At 38.1% G+C, this 18,794-nt stretch overlaps 3 protein-coding genes across 3 annotated transcripts; all 3 read left to right on the top strand.

Annotated features, from left to right (window-relative positions):
- The first annotated feature begins 913 nt into the window (after window positions 1–913).
- On the top strand, window positions 914–1,763 carry LOC109260491 (keratin-associated protein 13-1-like). The gene has a single exon (XM_019438725.2). It carries the CDS (start codon window positions 976–978, stop codon window positions 1,459–1,461), a length of 486 nt encoding a protein of 161 aa, XP_019294270.2. The 5' UTR covers window positions 914–975; the 3' UTR covers window positions 1,462–1,763.
- Window positions 1,764–7,024: 5,261 nt separating this feature from the next.
- LOC109260490 (keratin-associated protein 13-1-like) lies at window positions 7,025–7,871 on the top strand. Its single transcript, XM_019438724.2, has one exon. The coding sequence runs from the start codon at window positions 7,097–7,099 to the stop codon at window positions 7,622–7,624; it is 528 nt and encodes a 175-aa protein (XP_019294269.2). The 5' UTR covers window positions 7,025–7,096; the 3' UTR covers window positions 7,625–7,871.
- Window positions 7,872–16,569: 8,698 nt separating this feature from the next.
- LOC109260492 (keratin-associated protein 23-1) lies at window positions 16,570–16,835 on the top strand. Its single transcript, XM_019438726.2, is given in 2 exon segments — window positions 16,570–16,669; window positions 16,672–16,835. Coding segments are annotated over 2 exon segments (171 nt in total). The 3' UTR covers window positions 16,743–16,835.
- The last annotated feature ends 1,959 nt before the right edge of the window (window positions 16,836–18,794 follow it).

Below are 18,794 nucleotides of genomic sequence, written 5' to 3'. Positions count from 1 at the left end.
AATTATAAACTTCAAGATTGCAAGCTGGGGTCCTGTCTAGTTAGAAAGCAGGGACAGAATCATGTACCAAAATCAGGGAGAAAAACAGAATCTGCCATGACTGGAGATACTCAGAAAGCATTCAAAATTTTAAGTATTATGGGAAGGTAGACCCCCGGAAATTTTGCACATAAATGTATCATATAAAAGCCATGAATTAAGTTCATTTTGAACCAATATGATATGATTGCACTAAAAGACAGAATATCCACAAGTTCTCTCAGGGGATAGAAGAAGTTCCAGACAGTCCTGTCCCTCTTTCTACCACTGTATCTTGTTTCTTTTTCTAAACAGTAGATTTTTACAACATATTTGTTCAGGATTATGCCCATTTCTAACTTCTCTTTCAATCTCTTTGGCTTCCTGTTATAACAGCCCTCTAGACTGGACATAGTAAGCATCGTTAATAGTAGGTACTGGATGCAAAATTATATTAGAGAGTGTAAATCAATGGCTTGATGTAGGGGCAATCTTTAGAAGGTTCCTCATCAAGACCAGATTTCTGCTTCTCAGACACTGACACAAAGCAGAGATGACTTCCTCGAAATCCCCACCTTAGGAAGAAAGCATTCCTCGGCCAAATCTGAGCACATGTACAACTAGTCATGACCAGAAAAATAAGAGGGGCTTCCTTGGCCATGACGGAGTACGCATTAATTACATATCGTCATAGCATTTGTAACATGGATGTAATTCTTTGACATAGAGCTATAAAATGAGTGCACCCATAAATATAAGATGAAGAGAATTAGTTAACTCCAATTACAAAGAGGATTACTGAGTTACATGTATGCAAATGAGGGACTCCAAATCTGGAGAAGACGGCACTGTAAAGTGCCACACCCATTGCTGAGAGTGTATAAATGCCTTACTTGAGGAGCAATATTCAAGCACAGAATCTTCTGTCACTCAGCTGAGCTCCCATCTCCTGCCAACATGTCCTACAGCTGCTGCTCTGGAAACGTCGCCTCCCAGTCCCTTGGGGGCTACCTGCGCTACCCAAGCTCCTCCTGTGGCTCTTCTTCCCCCAGCAACCTGGTCTACCGCACTGACCTCTGCTCTCCCAGCACCTGCCAGCTGGGCTCCTCCCTCTACAGCGGCTGTCAGGAGACCTCCTGTGAGCCCACCAGCTGCCGGACGTCCTGCGTGGTGTCCAGCCCCTGCCAGACGTCCTGCTCCCTCCCGAGGACCTCCACGTTCTGCAGTCCCTGCCAGACGACTTATTCTGGGTCTGCCGGCTTTGGGTCCAGAAGCTGCTACTCTCTGGGCTGTGGATCCAGTGGCTTCAGACCCATGGCTTGCAGAGTCCAAGGTTTCCCTTCCATGAGCTATGGATCTCAGTTCTGTCACCCATCCTTCTTGACTTCTAGGACCTACCAGTCTTCTTGTTACAAACCAATGTGTAGATCTGGCTTCTACTGATCACTTTACTAAATTTCTAATCTTATTGTTCATCTCATCAATACCTCTACTCATAACCTTTATTCTCTTCATCACTTGCAGGAAGAATTAGCTTCTTATTCTTCGATTATCAAATTCTCACCTAGTGTCTGCCCCCAAATACTGGCTGACAGACTTTATTTGAAAAATTCTCCAGTGAATATACTCCCTGAACATAAGGTCTAAAGTCTGCATTGCAGATAAGATTCATGTTATTGGATTTTCTTCCAAAATTGTATGAAAAACCAAATGACTATAATCTAATAAACTTACTGCTTCTGATATCCAGCTGTGTTTATTGTTGTTAGTTGTTTATTGGCTAAGTTTTTTTACTGTGATAGATAAAGAAGATATTATGAAACTATCTATTTGCACCTGGAAATAGATTGGAAATCTTGAGAAATTGGGGACTTGAACTAATTTTGAGGGACCTCAGAGATTTTTCTTACTCAAACTACAGGTAGTGGAAGACTATTTTGCGAATGGAAATCTCAGATTCAGGAATGGGATTGATTCCCTCACAAGAAGTGGTAAGGTAGCAGACTAGCTGATAGTTATATAAGGAATGCAGAGAACAAAAATAATGTTTAGATTTATATGGTGAGGCTTGCACATGAAAGAAAAATGGAATCGAACATAAATGAAAATGACTATGTATTAATTTTAGGTAGTTTGGCTTGAAGTCACCCACCCTTTCTTGGTAAAGGTGATAAGCACCTGTAATGTCACTGATGAGTTCTCAATATGATCTTCTCTACGTATGTGTAATGAGTGATGCCTTAACATTAGAGTGAAGAATCTAAATTCCTAAGGATGATTTCCACCTTGGTTTTGACTCATGTTTCAAACTAAAAGATAATAAGCATTTGGTACCATCAGGAATGGTGATTTAATTTATTAAATTAAATTTAATTTAATTTAAACACACAGAAACACGGGCAAATATTATCTTTCATTTTCATGATATCATTCTCTGTTTTTTTAGGCAAAGTATTTCCAGGAATATCAAAATGCAAAGATAGATAGATTTTGATAAGGAACCTATTCCCGACTCGGGCTGTGTGCTAACAGTTCAGAGCCTGGAGCCTGCTTCAGATTCTGTGTCTCCCTCTCTCTCTGCCCCTCCCCTGCTTATGCACTGTCTCTCTGTCTCTCTCTCAAAAATAAATAAACATTAAAAAAATTTTTTTAAAGAAAAGAAATTATTGAAAATTCAGTTAACTTACAGTTGAAGGAGATATTTATGAGGTGTGTCAATGGAATACATGGTTAAAAATAGTTGATGAATGGAGCACTTGGGTGGCTCAGTTGGTTAAGCGTCCAACTTTATCTCAGGTCATGATGAGCTGATCATGATCAAGCTGACAGCTCAGAGCTTGGAGCCTGCTTCGGATTCTGTCTCCCTCTCTCTCTGTCCCTCCCCCCGCTCACACTCTGTGTCTCTCTCTCTCTCAAAAATAAACATTAACATTTTTGAAAAAAAGATAGTTGATGAATAACTGTCACTCCATCATTTAGAGGTATTACATTTTATTTGGTTTTTTTTGGAGGTACTACATTTTAAACCACAATAATTCTTGTTTCCACCCCTTTCCATTCAAACCATTAAAATAGTTTAGTGCTCGGACGCTTACTTCTATTTCTCATAATTCTAATCATTCTTTCATATTTTAAAAGCTAAATATTGTATCCAAGGATTAATTATGAATTTTAAATTTATTCCTAAGGGGGACTAAGATAAAAATTGGTATACTTAGAAATGAAAGAAGTATATATTCAGAAATAATATCTTTTGCCTAGAAAAATCTAGATAAAGAAAATATATGTGACATGTTCAGAAATTACCAGGGACAAAACATCAGGGAGGTTTCAACCACCACAACAACAAAGTCTCAGAATTTGTGACTATTTTTAGGTTAGGAATATTGCTGAATCCAAATGAGAGGCTGATGCAACTCATGAGCTTAGGTAACCAAAACTGAAGGTTACAAACTTCTAATGATTTTGACAAAAATTGTCTGAGATGCTGAACAAAACCTTAGGACTAGGGTAAGCCTCAAATATTGACCCCTTCCTATGAACTAAAGCTCAGTTCCAAATTATTTCAATGCTTGATTATATTAGCATGGTATAGAGACGACTTTCAATAATTTCTTTACACAGACAGATATAGATATAAATGTAAATGCAGGTATAGCTTTATAGGTATAGATATAATTATAGATATACTTTTATATAGATATGGATGAATATATAGATGATAAAGATAGATGATGTAGATAGAGATCATCTGATACCCTTGGGAAATTCACCAGGCTTTAAGAAGTTAAGAAATGATTAAATCCAAAATATGTATCATGTAGTAGAAGTCACTTTAGGAAATAAAAAGAGAAATTTAAGATTTTAAGAGAGAGAGAGAGAAACATATTAAAATAACCAACTAAAAATTCTAAAATTGAAAAGTGCAGTAAGTTAAATGTAGAATTGTTGAATGGATTAAGAAGAAATTAGACACAGCTGGAGAGACAATTGGAGATTGTTCTGGAGAACATATTCAAACTAACAAATAAAGAGAATGCATCGGAGTCAAAACTGATGAACAAAAAGGAAGAGAAAACTTTAAAATCACCAACAGAGAAAGAAAATGCAAGTTACCTTCAAAAAAGCCGCAGTAAGATTGACAGCTGCATTCTAAACAGATAGAAAAAGGAAAGCAGGACAATAATTAAATATCCTCAAATTTCTGAAGAAAGAACACTTTAAAGCTAGAATACTTGACTAGTGAGTATTTGTTTCAAAACTAAAGGAGAAATGCAGAATTTTCAGACAATCAAAAACATAAAGAATCTGTCACTACCTTTCCAGCACTAAAATATATAATAAAAGTTATATATAGTCAGAAGCAAAATAACCCCAGAACATACAAAAAAGATCTAAAAAGAAATGAAGAGTAAAGAAAAGATATATATTGGGTAGATGTAAGCAAATTTGGGTCATAAAAACAAGGAGGCAAATACCTATCAATATACATAAGCATAACTGAAATTATAATAATGAATATCCTAACATAATAATACACGAATTGGGATGCCTGTGTGCCTCAGTTGGTTAAGCATCCAACTCTTGATCTCGGCTCAGGTCATGATGGCTCGTGGGATCCAGCCCCACATCGGGCTGTGCACTGACAGCTTGGGAACTGCTTGAGATTCTCTCTCTCCCTCTCTCTGCTCCTCCCTTTCTCGTTCTTTCTCTCTCTCTGTCTCTCAAAATAAACAAATAAATTTTAAAAAAAGAGAAGCTGTCATTAAAAATAATAGTGCATGAATTGGGGTAAAGATAACTGACCCTAAGATTTCTGACATTCTTGGGGCGCCTGGGTGGCTCAGTCGGTTGAGCATCCGACTTCAGCTCAGGTCATGATCTCGCAGTCTGTGGGTTCGAGCCCCACGTCGGGCTCCGTGCTGACAGCTCAGAAACTGGAGCCTGCTTCAGATTCTGTGTCTCCCTCTCTCTCTGCCCCTCTCCTGCTCGTGCTCTGTCTCTCTGTCTCCCAAAAATAAATAAACACTAAAAAAATTTAAAAAAAGATTTCTGACATTCTTGCATTGGGCAGGAAATAGTAAAAGTGTTCATTTATATCAGCAAGTCAACAAAGCATGCTGTGAACTCTAAGGCAGCTGTGTCCAGTAGAACCTCCTGTGTTGTTGAAAATATTTTTATCTGCATTTTCCAATATACGGCTTCCATCAGCCACGTGTATCTATTGTGCTCTTGAGACGTGGCTAATATGACTGGAGAACGAAACTTTTAATTTAATTTAATTTTAATTGATGTTAATTGAACTTGATATATGTGGATAGTAGCTAGTCTGTTGGATGGTGTGGCTTTAGGGTATCCTCTAAATGAATTACAAAGTCATGGATATCATCCTGAAAGGCTGACAGAATGATTGTGAAGAAATATCTTGTATTGCATCTAATAATCTTCATGTCTTGTCATACAGCAAACTTTGGGGTTAGTAAAACGGAGGTAGCATTTTTTGTTTCTTTTTCCTGATGATTCTTTTTACTTTTTCCCTTCTCTGTTTCCTTATATTGAAGAAACTCTATTTTAAGTAGACAATAGTTTTGGTTTTTAGTCCAGTCTGATAGTCTAAGTCTTTTCTACAGATTATTTAGTCTATTATAGTTAACTTAATTATTGATAATTTCAAATTTCTCCTTACACATTTTCTCTGTGTAATAATAAATTTTCACACTTTTCTCACTTTTGGGAGAGGTAATAAAATGGTTAAAGTTAGAATTTTATCCTTTATGTTGTTTTTTTATAATTTCAAAAATTGTTAGTAAGTTTTCAAGAAATTTTAATGATCATTCTTAATTACTGTTTACTTCTACCTATATATTAAGAACCACAAACCACTTTATTAGTGTTATGCACAGTGAGTATTTAGACAATTCACTTATATTTCAATCTTTTTTATTGCCTCTTGCAATTACAAGTTCCCCTCTGGGGTAATTGTCTTTCCAACCGGAGAAAATGCTTCAAGATTCATTTTAGTTAAGTTTTGCCTGATGTGGAGAACTCTACAAAAGAAAATATTTGGATATTTTACAATGGAAAAATAATCTTAAAGAAAACTGAAGTAGGGAAGAATGTTTTTACAATGAAGGAGATAATCGTAAGATAAGAACCTAAAGATAAAAATGACCAGAAAGTATTGTGTAATAAGACTCGTCCTAGGAGAGCAGGATTACTGGACACATTGTAACTACAGGTGACAAAAGGGACAATGTGTATATGAAAAGCCATAAACTATATTAATACAGAACCTGTTTTTATTGAAATTACACACAGATGGAAAGACCCATAGTGTCACTAGTTACCTTCCTTCACCTCAACAGTATTTGACTCTGAGTTTCTTCACACGTGTACGAACTGGTCTCCACTGAGATCTTTGTCCCAAATTAATCTTGCTTAGTCATTTTGCCTTTAAACACTTCTCCTGATTTCTCTCTGTGACCCATCATATTTCTCAGTCAATTTATTGTATCTATTTTCCCCTTTCCAATGGATTTGAGAGGTATATATATATATATAATGTAATGTAATGTATAAGAAGTAATTTTAGGGAATGAAATACATTTATAGAAAGAAAATCATTGGTGACAAATAAGGTGCCTCTATTCCACTGAGGTAGATAAAAAGTGACTTCATCTCAATCCCTGCCTTTAGAGCTAAGCATTCCCCAGCCAATGTACAGGCAAAAGGCACAACGAGTCTCAGCCAAGGAGAAGAGTAGGGGGTTTCCTGGTCGTGATTAGTTGGCATTAATGACATACAGTCATAGCATTTCTGACATTGGGATCGTTCGTTGGCTTGGTGCTACATCACAATGAATTCTCCCACAAATATGAGATGGAAGGAATCACCTGCAATTAGAGAAAATATCACTGATGTACATATAGGAAAATAAGAGATTCCAAATGTGGGAAAGGTGACTGTAAAAAATGCCACACCCATGGTTGACAGTATATAAATGCCCCAGTCTAGGAGGTGACAATTAAACTCAGAACCTTCTCACTGTAACTCAGCTGAACTCACATCTCCTGCCAACATGCCCTACAGCTGCTGTTCTGGAAACTTCTCCTCCCGCTCCCTTGGGGGCTACCTGCACTACCCAAGCTCCTCCTGTGGCTCTTCTTCCCCCAGCAACCTGGTCTACCGCACTGACCTCTGCTCTCCCAGCACCTGCCAGCTGGGCTCCTCCCTCTACAGCAGCTGTCAGGAGACCTGCTGTGAGCCCACCAGCTGCCGGACGTCCTGTGTGGTGTCCAGCCCCTGCCAGACGTCCTGCTCCCTCCCGAGGACCTCCACGTTCTGCGGTCCCTGCTGGACTGCTTACCCTGGGTCTGTGGACTGTGGATCCAGAAGCTGCCATTCCCTGGGCTGTGGATCCAGAAACTGCTACTCTCTGGGCTGTGGATCCAGTGGCTTCAGACCCCTGGGTTATGGAGTCTGTGGTTTCCCTTCCCTGAGCTATGGATCCAGTTTCTGCCGCCCAACCTACTTCTCCTCCAGGAGCTGTCAGTCATCTTGTTACAGACCAACCTGTGGATCTGGATTCTACACATCCACTTGTTAAGGGTGCAGACATTTTGAGGAGTGTGTCGAATCTCTAAACAGGGAACCTATCATCTTCATGATCTTCAGGAAAAAGTCTTCAGTCACCTTTTCTCCAGCCACAAAGCACTGACCAAAAAACCTGTCTCTAACATATACTGAACTTAATGATTAATTTTATTGGATTAATTGATAGAATTGGAATTAAATAAATGGTGAGATCAATTAATGGAATTGATGTTAATAAACATGAATTATCATTAATGAAATAGTGGGATTCTTGTTCATGTGTTTATTTTTTATTTTTAAAATAATTTTTAAATGTTTTATTTATTTGTGAGAGAAAGAGGGAGAGAGAGAGAGAGAGAGAGAGAGAGAAAGAGTGGGGAGAGGCAGAAAGAGGCAGACACAGAATCCGAAACAGGCTCCAGGCTCTGAGGTGTCAGCACAGAGCCCGACATGGAGCTCGAACTCATGAACCGCGAGATCATGACCTGAGCAGAAGTCAGCTGCTTAACTAACTGAGCCACCCAGGCACCCCTCTTGTTCGTGCATTTTATTCACAAGAGATGAAAACCCAAATGAACATAATGTAATAAACTCATTCATTCTGCCTTCCAAATATTATGCTAATTTTATTGTTAGTTTTAACTGGGTAAGGTGTTTGAGTTTTTTTGTTTTTTGGTTTTTTGGTGTTTTTTTTTTTTTTGCTTTTGCTTTTTTGGGGGGTATTTAATAAGTCAATTTTTACCATGTCTGTGGGAGCAAACTTTGTAAACCTAATAATAGATTGATGAATTTGAGCTAATTTATTTGGGGCTTTAGACATTTATTTCTTTAAAACTTTTTTTCTGGGGCACCTGGGTTGCTCAGTCAGTTGGGCGTCCGACTTCGGCTCAGGTCATGATCTCACTGCTCGTGAGTTCGAGCCCTGAGTTCGGCTCTGTGCTGACAGTTCGGACCCTGGAGCCTGCTTCAGGTTCTGTCTCTGTCTCTCTGCCCTTCCCTTGCTCATGCTCTCTCTCTCTCTCTCTCTCTCAAATATAAAATAAAAGATAAAAATTTTTAAAGACACTTCCTTTCTGTAATCCTTTTTTATGCATACCTAAACTTTATATGAATAATAATCTCAAGAGCAGTATAGAGCATATTTCCTCCAAAGGATGCAGGACCTTGGTGTTGGCTGACAAAAGGAAAAAATATATCTGATACATCTAAATTCCTGGACGGTGGCAATTGACCCGGTCAGCTAATTAGGGACCTGGAAAGGAGAATATTAGAATACTGATACAAAGGAATCTGGTGTAGAGGCATGTGGATAGACACATGCAGTGGACACACAGTGTGTATTTCTTCTTAGTGCCACCGGAATGCATCAACCATGGAAGAAACAATCAAGTAGACAAAATGACTCCGCCGGTTGACGTGAGCCTACCTCCATCAGCAGTCCCTACAATGCTGGCAAGATGAACAAGTGCACAAAATGACCCAGAGGCTATGAATGGGTACAGTAACATAAGCAGAATCTACTTACATAGCTGATACAATTACGCCACCTGTGACTGTCCAATCTCAGTAACGGAGGCTAATGCTAAACTCTCACCATGACATTAGTGCTCAAGGAGACCAACTGGCAGCTTGGTTGCAAGTTGAACGTGGTCCTCTTCTGCCCTGGAAAGATCAGTGTTCATTCTCAAACGTGTAGATATGTATTCAGAGTATGAGTTTGCTTTTTATGCTTACCACAGCAGCGCCATTATTCAGGAGTTAATGAATAGCTCCATCTGCCAGCATGGGACTGCTCCCCCTGTAGCGACCAATCAGGAAATCCACTTTACAGTAGGGACAGTGTATGTCGAGATCCACAGGTTTTAGCAAAAACCACAGCAGCCTGAAGCTACCTGCCTAATACTGCGTTGGATTAGTGTACTGACTGCAAAACTGAGCATGGAGGCAATGCCTTCAAAAGACTGAGCTCCAAATATCCACCTACTATTACTTTCAGTGACTCATTTAAAAACTTTGTGCTTCCTATTTCTACAGCTGGAATTTTCAAGGATGGAGACCCAGTTCTCAAAGGCAGACTTCTTAAGGAACACAACAGGCGTCTCGCGGAACCGTAGCTATGGCTGCTGCCTGAGTTCTTTGGGCTCCTTATTGTCAGGAACCAAAAGGCAAATAAATAAATAAATAAATAAATAAATAAATAAATAAATAAAATAAAAAAGAGTTGTCATCCATCTATCCCTGGGTAGGTGACCCTGATCAGTAGAAAGTGCTAATGTTACTGTTACACAGTGAGGGAAGGGGGAATACGTGTGCAGCTCAGTGAATCTACTTGGATGGCTCTTAGAACCTCCCGTCCAACTGTGGACATGATTTGTCAAATGCAGTGATTCTCGCAAGAAAAAGGTACAGTTATCAGTATTCATACTTCTCAAGAATAAGTCTTGGGTAACACCATCGAGAAATCCACCATGACCACCAGAGGCGGTAATGGAGGGCGAGGCAAATGTTTCATGGATGGTGAACGAGGGCGATGGTGAGCACCATCTAGAGCCACAAGATCAAATGCAGTGACAGGGACTGTGTTTCATGCCACGGCCTTGCCCTTTTATTATTCCCCTCAGGAATAGAGGCCTACCAGAGCCATGGAGAATCTCTCTCCTGACACGTCGACCCTGAAGGTGCCACCAGCAGACTGTGACGGGTACAGATCGGCACTGGAACTCACATCACATTGCTGCACAAGAGGAATAGCTCTCTGGCTTTGACAAGGGAAGCCAGCTGACAGGCTTTCTCTGTTGGCTTCTTTGGGCTCTGCCTCCCCTTTTAGCCAAGGTCAAGTTTTTCTCATGGCAGTCAGTGACTGAAAGAGGTGGTAGAATGGCTTTGTTCATTCACAGGTGCTACTCTTTTATAAACGTTTTGTCCTTCTATCCCTGTCTCAGTGCCTGCTTCCTGAAGAATACAACTACTAAGTTGTTTCTCTATTTTTTTTGAAATTTGTTGTTTCCACCTAAGATTATTTTCCTTCAGCCCCCACAATCTCTCTTAGTATTTATTACAGTGCAAATTTATCTGACATAGTGAACCCATTGGAAATTAAAGCTCAGTTATTTTACTATTCAAAAGAAAAAGTTGTTCTAGGAGGTGAATCCCAGGTTCTTTTAAAATTTGGATGATGCAAATGAAAACACAGTAAAACCTTGGTTTGTGAGTATAATTCATTCCAGAAACATGCTTGTATTCCAAAGCACTTGTGTATCGAAGCAAATTTTCTCATAAGAAACAGTAGAAAGTCATGTGATTTGTTGCACAACCCAAAAATATTCATATAAAAATGATTATAATACTGTAATAGAATACAAAATAATAAAGAAAATACAAATTATAAAGAAAAATAAACAAATTAACCTGCACTTAACTTTGAAAACCTTCATGGCTGGTGCGAGGGAGATGAGAGAAAGGAGGGTTGTTGTGTAGGATGAGTTTCGCTATCACTAATGGAATCACTGCTATCTATTGGCTCAATGGAATCTTTTTCTTTTTGTGCAAATTTAACAAAGAACCTATCCAATGACACTTGCTTTTGCCTCCTTTTGAAGATTTCACAGAAATGTGACATTGCATTGATGATCACCCACAATCCTGCAGTGAGAGAGAGAGAGAAAGAGAGGAGAGAGAACCATTGGCTCAGTTGTGATCATGTGACATCCAGCATCACATACTACTTATATTGCAAGACATCACTTATTTATCAAGTTACAATTTAGTACAAATGTTTGCTCGTCTTGTGGAACGTTCACAGAACAAGTTACTCACAACCCAAGGTTTTACTGAATGTGAAAATACATTAAAGATATTATTTGTTTTAAATGGCATTTAGATGAAAAGATCTCCTTAGGCTAAAAGTAGGTAGAAGAGATACCTAAAATCCCTGTCTTTTCCTTTTTCCCAGATTCCCACATGGTCACCATCACCCCCACTCCCTCTTCTAATGGCCTGAGTCAACCTCTTCTTGTGACACCGTCTCGAGTCAGTCTTTTTGAGTCTCTTTGCCTTTAAATGTTTGCCTGGCTCCTTCCTATTTCTAGCCACTTCTCATTATGTGTTATTTTTCTTCCCTCCATTGGATGTAAGAAGTACTGTATAATAATATGTGATAGATGGAGTATGTGATAGATGGAGAATAAATTTGGAGAATGTAAATCAGTGGTGACAAGTAGAATCAATCATTAGAAGCATCCTTATAAAAAATAAATCTATGTCACTTATCACTTGGCACAGTAGAAAAGTGACAGCAAGAATCCCGGAGCGAAGCAAGAATAGATATACATGCAGTCATAGCCAGGGAGAGAAGGAGCTTTCCTGGCTGTAACAGGTTGAGGATCGCTGACAAATAGTTCTGGAATTTCTAAGATAGGAATGATCATTGGTTTTGTGTTATAATAACAAATTATAGCACCCACAAGTACAATAGGTACGAGTCTAGTCAAGTGCAATGACAGAGAAGATTGATGATTTACACAATTGCAGAAGAGGGTATACAGATGATATAAGAAGATTGTACCTATACTGTGACTCTGCCATGCCAATTGATGAGTATAAGATACCCCATGCACAAGATCATCTTAAACCTCAGAATTTTCTCAACTCTCAACATGAGTCACAACTGCTGCTCTGGAAACTTCTCCTCCCCCTCCCTTGGGGCCTACCTGAGCTACCCAGTTTCCTCCTGTGGCTTTTCCTACTCTAACGATCTGGTCTACAGCACTGACCTCTGCTCTTCCAGAATATAGGCAGTGCTCTTCTCTCTGCAGTAGCTGTCAGGACACCTGCTGTGAGCCCAACAGCCGCCAGACATCCTGTATGGAGTCCAGCCCCTGCCAGACATCCTGCTCCGCTCTGCAGTTCCTGCCATTCAACTTATCCCATATCTATGGACTTTGGGTCCAGCAATGACTTCTTTCTGGGTTATGGATTTAGGAGCAGCCATTCACTGGACTATGGATCCAGTGGTTTCAGACCCTTAGGTTATGGAGTCCATGATTTCTCCTTCCTGAGCTATAGACCCAGTTTCTGCCACTACATTTTGCTTCTAGTAGCCTCCACCCATCTCGTTTTCAACCTATCTATTTGACTTCTACTAATCAACTTGTTGAGATCTAGTACATTTATGCAAAATCATCAAAATGTAGTTCCATCATGCTCATTATTTCCAGTGGCAACTATCTTAGTCTTTGATCGCCAGTTCCATACCCAATCTTTTTCCATCAATCATAGTCTAACAGACTGATTCCTGCACCCTTTTAATTTAATGACTTAATTCCAAAATAAGCATAATATCAGCATTACAGACTGAATTCATGAAAATTTGTTTCCAAATGGATAAAAAATAAAATAAGTATAACCCAATAAACTAATGCATTCTGGCATTGAAATATTTGTATGTTATTATTTATACATTATTGACCAGAGTTTGTGTTAAGTTTGATTTGGCTGTTTTAATAAGAGCTCAATTTGCATCTCAGAGTAAATTTTGGAAGTCTGGATTTGATCTAATTTCTTCCGACTATGGATATTTTTCTCATTCAAACTATAGTTACTGGACATCCATATTTTATAGTTTTGTTTTAAGTTATTTGTTTTGAGAGAGAGAGAGCGAGCAAGAGAGTGTACTCAAACAGGGGAAGGGTACAGAGAGGGAAAGAGAGAATCGTAAGCAGACTCTGCACTATAATGACCCGAGGCAAAACCAGGAATCAGATGCTTAATCAACTGAGCCACCCAGGTGTCCCAATATATTTTACAGTTTTAGGTCTTATGAATAAAGTTCTGAGACTTAGGGTATATTTTGTGTTTTTCAAAAAAATGGATTTTATCTATGTGTACAGAGAGAATGTGACTAGTTGACAGATTCATCAGGAACTTCATTAACAATAATAACATTTAGGTTTACGTGGTTAGTATGATAAATGAAAGAAAAACTAAAAGCCAGTTTAAAAAGATGTAAGAGTCTTAAATTCTAATGAGCTTACCCAAATCTTATTTTAAAATGGCCAGATTCATGCATCTGATGATGAGTGTCCAATGTCATCCACTTTTCTATATGTATGGAAAGATATTCATGGTGGGGAAAATGTGTCTGATGCCCTATTAGTGCTTTAGTCAAGCCCAAACTAAATATAGGTGAAAAAAAAGCTTTTTATGGCAACAGACTTGACTGTTTCATTTGGATGTCACTATAAAGTTGGGGACACTATATGTTTACTCTTTGGGTAACATTCTCAGCTTTCACAGGCTAAGTAGCTAAAGAAGCCCCTGTGAGACTAAAATAGCAGCAGGTTACCAAGGAAAAAAACAAGTTACAAAAAGACATTATCCTTATCTAGTGCCATAATCAGGGTTCAAAGAATATCCTACTCATTATTTCCTTAGACCTTCAAATAGATCTACGAAAAGACTATTTTTAAAATTCAGGTGTTTTAAGTAGGAGGAAAAGAATACAATTGAGGTGTTTTAAGTAGGAGGATCAGAGACTTCGCTAGTCATGACAACCCAAATTGTCTCTCCAGATATTGCCCAGTATTCCTTGGAGGATAGAAGGCACAACTGCTCTTGTTTGAGGAACCATTTATCTAAACTAACGCATGGAGAGAAAGAGAGGTGAAAAGAATTTATGCAAATATGGACCATAGTGAAAAGATTGAACATACTTGTCTTTGGAGTCCTAAAACAGGTACGAGAGAGAATTGGGGAGATGATATGTTGGGGAGAAACCGCTAAAAATTTTCCAAAACAAAGCCAATAAACAGTGCCAACTAAAAGTTAGATAAAAATTGAGAAAATACATCTACACGCTAGTAAAACTCATGAACACCAGTGACAGGAATGTTTCTAGGAAACCTGAGAAAGAAAGCTAATTTCCTTCTAAAAAGGAAAAAAAAAGTGATGATGGGACTAAAATATGAATTATTTACAAAAATAATTGAATGAAATATTCAAAATTCTGAAAGACCACAGATGTCATCCTAGAATGCTATGCTCAATCAATGTGTGCTTCAAAACTGAAGATAATTTCAGACAACGAAAAATTCAAGAGAATATCTAAGCAGCAGACTGGCAAAAAAAAAAAATATGTACTAGATGTTGTCTGTTATTGAGGAGGAAAAAGTCTGAAATCCAGATATGAGCTACATTCTTCTCCTTTTTTAAAAACCATTATGTTTTTTTGGTTACGGTATGGCTTCCCAGTGGACATATTTACTGGGATACAAATGACCCCTAGCCAACATTGGGCAAATATAATAAAAATACCTTCTAGATAACCCATAGACAACACATCATCTGATGGCATGAATCTTAATATCCCAAGTCATGGTTTTTAAGCTCCTGGCTACTTGTTAAGATGATTAATTAGAGTTGAATCTTCCAGATGGTTAGTAACAGGATGAAAAGCAACTCCCATAAAATAATTAGATGGGTGGCAAAAGTAGTATCTAAAGTATATGATGGGAATCTGTTGGTTCCACAAGCCACAGATAGGAAAAAAATTAGGTAGAAAACAGAGATGGGAATCAAATACCTATTTGGAAGCCATTAGTTCCCCAAGTCAGAGCCAGCATTTTAATATAAAATATCCCAATAATTTTAAATGTGGATAAATAATTCTACTCTAGGAAAGAAAAAACTAGCGTGGAGGTGTACATTGTGCCAATATGATACCTGAACTGCATTTGGTGCATGGGATTAGCCCTTTGAAGAAGAGATCCCAGATGGCACTCTGCCATTGAGGTTAGGTGAAAAGATGATCATCTAGGAAGTGGATCTCATCAGACACTTAGTGTGATGATGCCTTGATCTTGGATGTCCCTGCTTCCAGAACTGTAAGAAATAAATGTTTGTTGTGTATAAGTGACTCTGTGATATTCTGTTATATTCTGTTATATTCTGTGATATTCTGTTATAGTAGCTGGGATGGACTAAGACAAGTTATCTATCTATATATATATCTATATATATATATTTTCAAATTGGCAACATTTGGAGATGTTCTAGTTATGTTCTAGCATTTTTCACTACTTTATAAGCATCTGATCCTTGATTTTGGTTCAGGTCATGATCTCACGGTTCATGAGATTGAGCATTTACTTTTTCCCCTCACCTCAACTGATAAATACTCTGATTCTCTTGTCATGGGCTCAAATTGGTCTCCATCTGTAACTCTGTTCTGATGTACTGTTCTTTTATCTTGCTTCCAAATACTTGTCCTGGATCCTTTCTGTTCCAAGCCTTTCTCCATTCAACTTGTAACATTGTTAGGCCTTCATCCAGTATGAGATACTCTGCATTAATATTTAATACTTGGAAAATAATTTTTGGATAAAAATGAATGAATTAAAACAAGTAGTTTTTCGATTTTTAGAAGGTTTTTTGGCAAGGTCAAAGCTATGCCTATAACCAAATGAAAGAAAGAAAGAAAGAAAGAAAGAAAGAAAGAAAGAAAGAAAAAAGAAAAGAGAGAAAGGTGATGTCATTTTAATCTCCACCCTTAGAAGGAACTCATACCCCAGCCAAACCAGAATCAGATACAGGTACAGCATATACCAGGAAGAAAAGGAGGGGCATTCTCGGCCAAGATGACATGGCCATTAATGCAAAACGGTCATAACATTTCTGACATAAGAATAGTTCATTGGCTTTGTGTTATAACAAAATTTATTATAGTCCTCATAAATGCAATAGGTGCGAAACTACGCAGCTGCAATTACAGAGAAGATGATTGAGTTAATACTATGCAAATGAAGGAGTACAAACATAGGGATGATGCTCTTGTCACTTTCGACACCTGCAGCTGAGAGTATATAAATGCCACCGTCCCGGAGATAGAATAGACCTCAGAATATTCTCAGTGTGAATTCAGGATTCTGTGTTTTCTCAGCTGAACTCACATCTCCTATGAACATGGGCTTCAGCTGCTGCTCCGGAAACTTCTCCTCCCGTTCCCTTGGGGGCTACCTGCGCTACCCAAGTTCTTTCTACCCCAGCAACCTGGTCTACCGCACTGACCTCTGCTCTCCCAGCACCTGCCAGCTGGGCTCCTCCCTCTACAGCGGCTGTCAGGAGACCTGCTGTGAGCCCACCAGCTGCCGGATGTCCTGCGTGGTGTCCGGCCCCTGCCAGACGTCCTGCTCCCGCCCAAGGACTTCCACACTCTGCAGTCCCTGCTGGATGACTTATGCTGGGCCCAGAGGCTTCAGACCCCAGGGTTATGGAGTCCGTGGCTTCCCCACCTTGAGCTATGGATCCACATTCTGCTACCCAACCTATTTTGGTTTTCGGCATCTCCAGCCATTTTGCTACAAACCAATCTATGGATCTGGCTTCTACAGATTAACTTGTTGAATGTCTGGATCTTTTTGCAGAATGTTAACTATTTTTTTTTCACAAGAAACAACTCTCTATGGTCTCCAGAGACTAATTCCTCACCCTTTCTGTGGCCACGAGCTTAGCTTTCAGATTGGTTCTTGCAATATGTAAAACTAAGCAATAAACATAAGATTTCAATCATATAGCTCTATTGGTGATGGAAATCATACAATTATTACATACACAATCCCTGCTTGGGATTCTCTCTCTCCCTCTCTCTCTGTCCTGTCCTGCTTATTCTCACTCTCTCTCTCCCTTAAAATAAATAAATAAACTTTAAAAAAAGGTTTAAAGTTTTTGTCTTTAGATATTTTCCTTTTTATATAAACTGTATAAATGAGTATCTCAAGATCTATAAAAATCTAATCTCTTAAATCATGTGAGACCCTGTATCTCTCTTCATAGGAGAAGAAAAGCACAAAAGTTGGTAGATATATGCAAAATGCAGAGGGAAAGAATAAAATTTAGATACAATGGTAGGTTTGCACATGAAAAAAATTAAATGTAAATCTAACTTGTGACTGTGTATTTTCAGGAACTACTAAATATAAATGTTGAATAACTTCCATGAGACTCATCCAATATTACTTGGGGAAAGTAACCAAAGTAACTCACTGAATCCCAGTGAGTACATTTTGATTGAATTAATTTCTTTATGGTATATAAGAAGGAAACCAATCATGCTTGGTGTAAAGATTTTTGGATCAGCTTGTGTGGGTATTTACCCTAATGTTCTCCAATGACTTAAACTACATAGCTGAGAACCACAGCTTTAATGTCAAGAAAAAATGGAGATCCTTTATTTCTATTTTGTTATAGACGTGTGCTAATCTTTTTTAGGCCATGTATTCCAGAAAACAATATGTTGATATGTGAGACACAGTTTGATAAAAAGATAAATCTAATAATCAAAAAGAACTATCTTTGAGTTACGCTAAATAAATGTTCAAGTAGATTTTCAAGTCATTGCTTCTTTAGAATCTTGAACAGCACTCAGAGAGAGATATAGTTTATGTGCTAAATTTCTTTTAAACATGAGGCAATGGAAGCTCAAAGTAAGTCAAGGTCTGGCCAAAGATCCCAGGTTTATGGAGAAATCAATGTTCACAATTTCCTGAAAGTTGGAGCATACTATGAAAAGCAAAAACAGAATTAGTATGGGTTGGAATAGAGGAAGTTTGGGAAGATAAAATGAAATGAACAAAGCAGAGATCTATAAAGTTAGCTGGTATGTTTATGAATAATTAATAATGCGTGCACATTACTCTGTCATTTTTCAGTCTGAGTTTTGAGTGACAATAATCCTAGGTTTCATAGTCACCTATTAAATTTACTTGAACAGATTTCTAGTGATAATCTTCCATGTTTATTGTCTATTCTAAATAATTTTGCATATATCACAGAATGAATATTCTTACCAATCACCCTCATATATAGAAACTTAATGTGATATTTATACCAAATATAACTTTTGATAGCATTAGACTAGATAGTTTAATCACTCTTATGAATAAAAACTTTAGTAGGACTTAAGAAAGTAATCTATACATAAACTCTGGAGTACTATCAGCTAAGAATTGCTAGATCGAATTAAGACAAGTTTTAAGTCAAAGTAAATGGTATTTGGGCTACTTTCTTCCTGAGTTGTCCACTGAATCCAAAAATGTTAATGGGCTATTGGTGTGAATGAATATTATCAGATTTCAGGACTTCATTTTTAAGGAGCTTGGAATACAGGTAAACATTCTGGGCTTTGAAAG

The sequence above is a fragment of the Panthera pardus genome, unplaced genomic scaffold (assembly GCF_024362965.1).
Source record: "Panthera pardus isolate Hobbes unplaced genomic scaffold, ASM2436296v1 HiC_scaffold_16, whole genome shotgun sequence".
Lineage (NCBI taxonomy): Eukaryota > Metazoa > Chordata > Mammalia > Carnivora > Felidae > Panthera > Panthera pardus.
This window is presented reverse-complemented; position numbering and strand designations above follow the sequence as displayed.

What these genes read in the sequence shown, in the direction of transcription:
- LOC109260490 (XM_019438724.2), top strand. Translation starts at nt 7,097, where the DNA reads ATGCCCTACAGCTGCTGTTCTGGAAACTTCTCCTCCCGCTCCCTTGGG.
- LOC109260491 (XM_019438725.2), top strand. Translation starts at nt 976, where the DNA reads ATGTCCTACAGCTGCTGCTCTGGAAACGTCGCCTCCCAGTCCCTTGGG.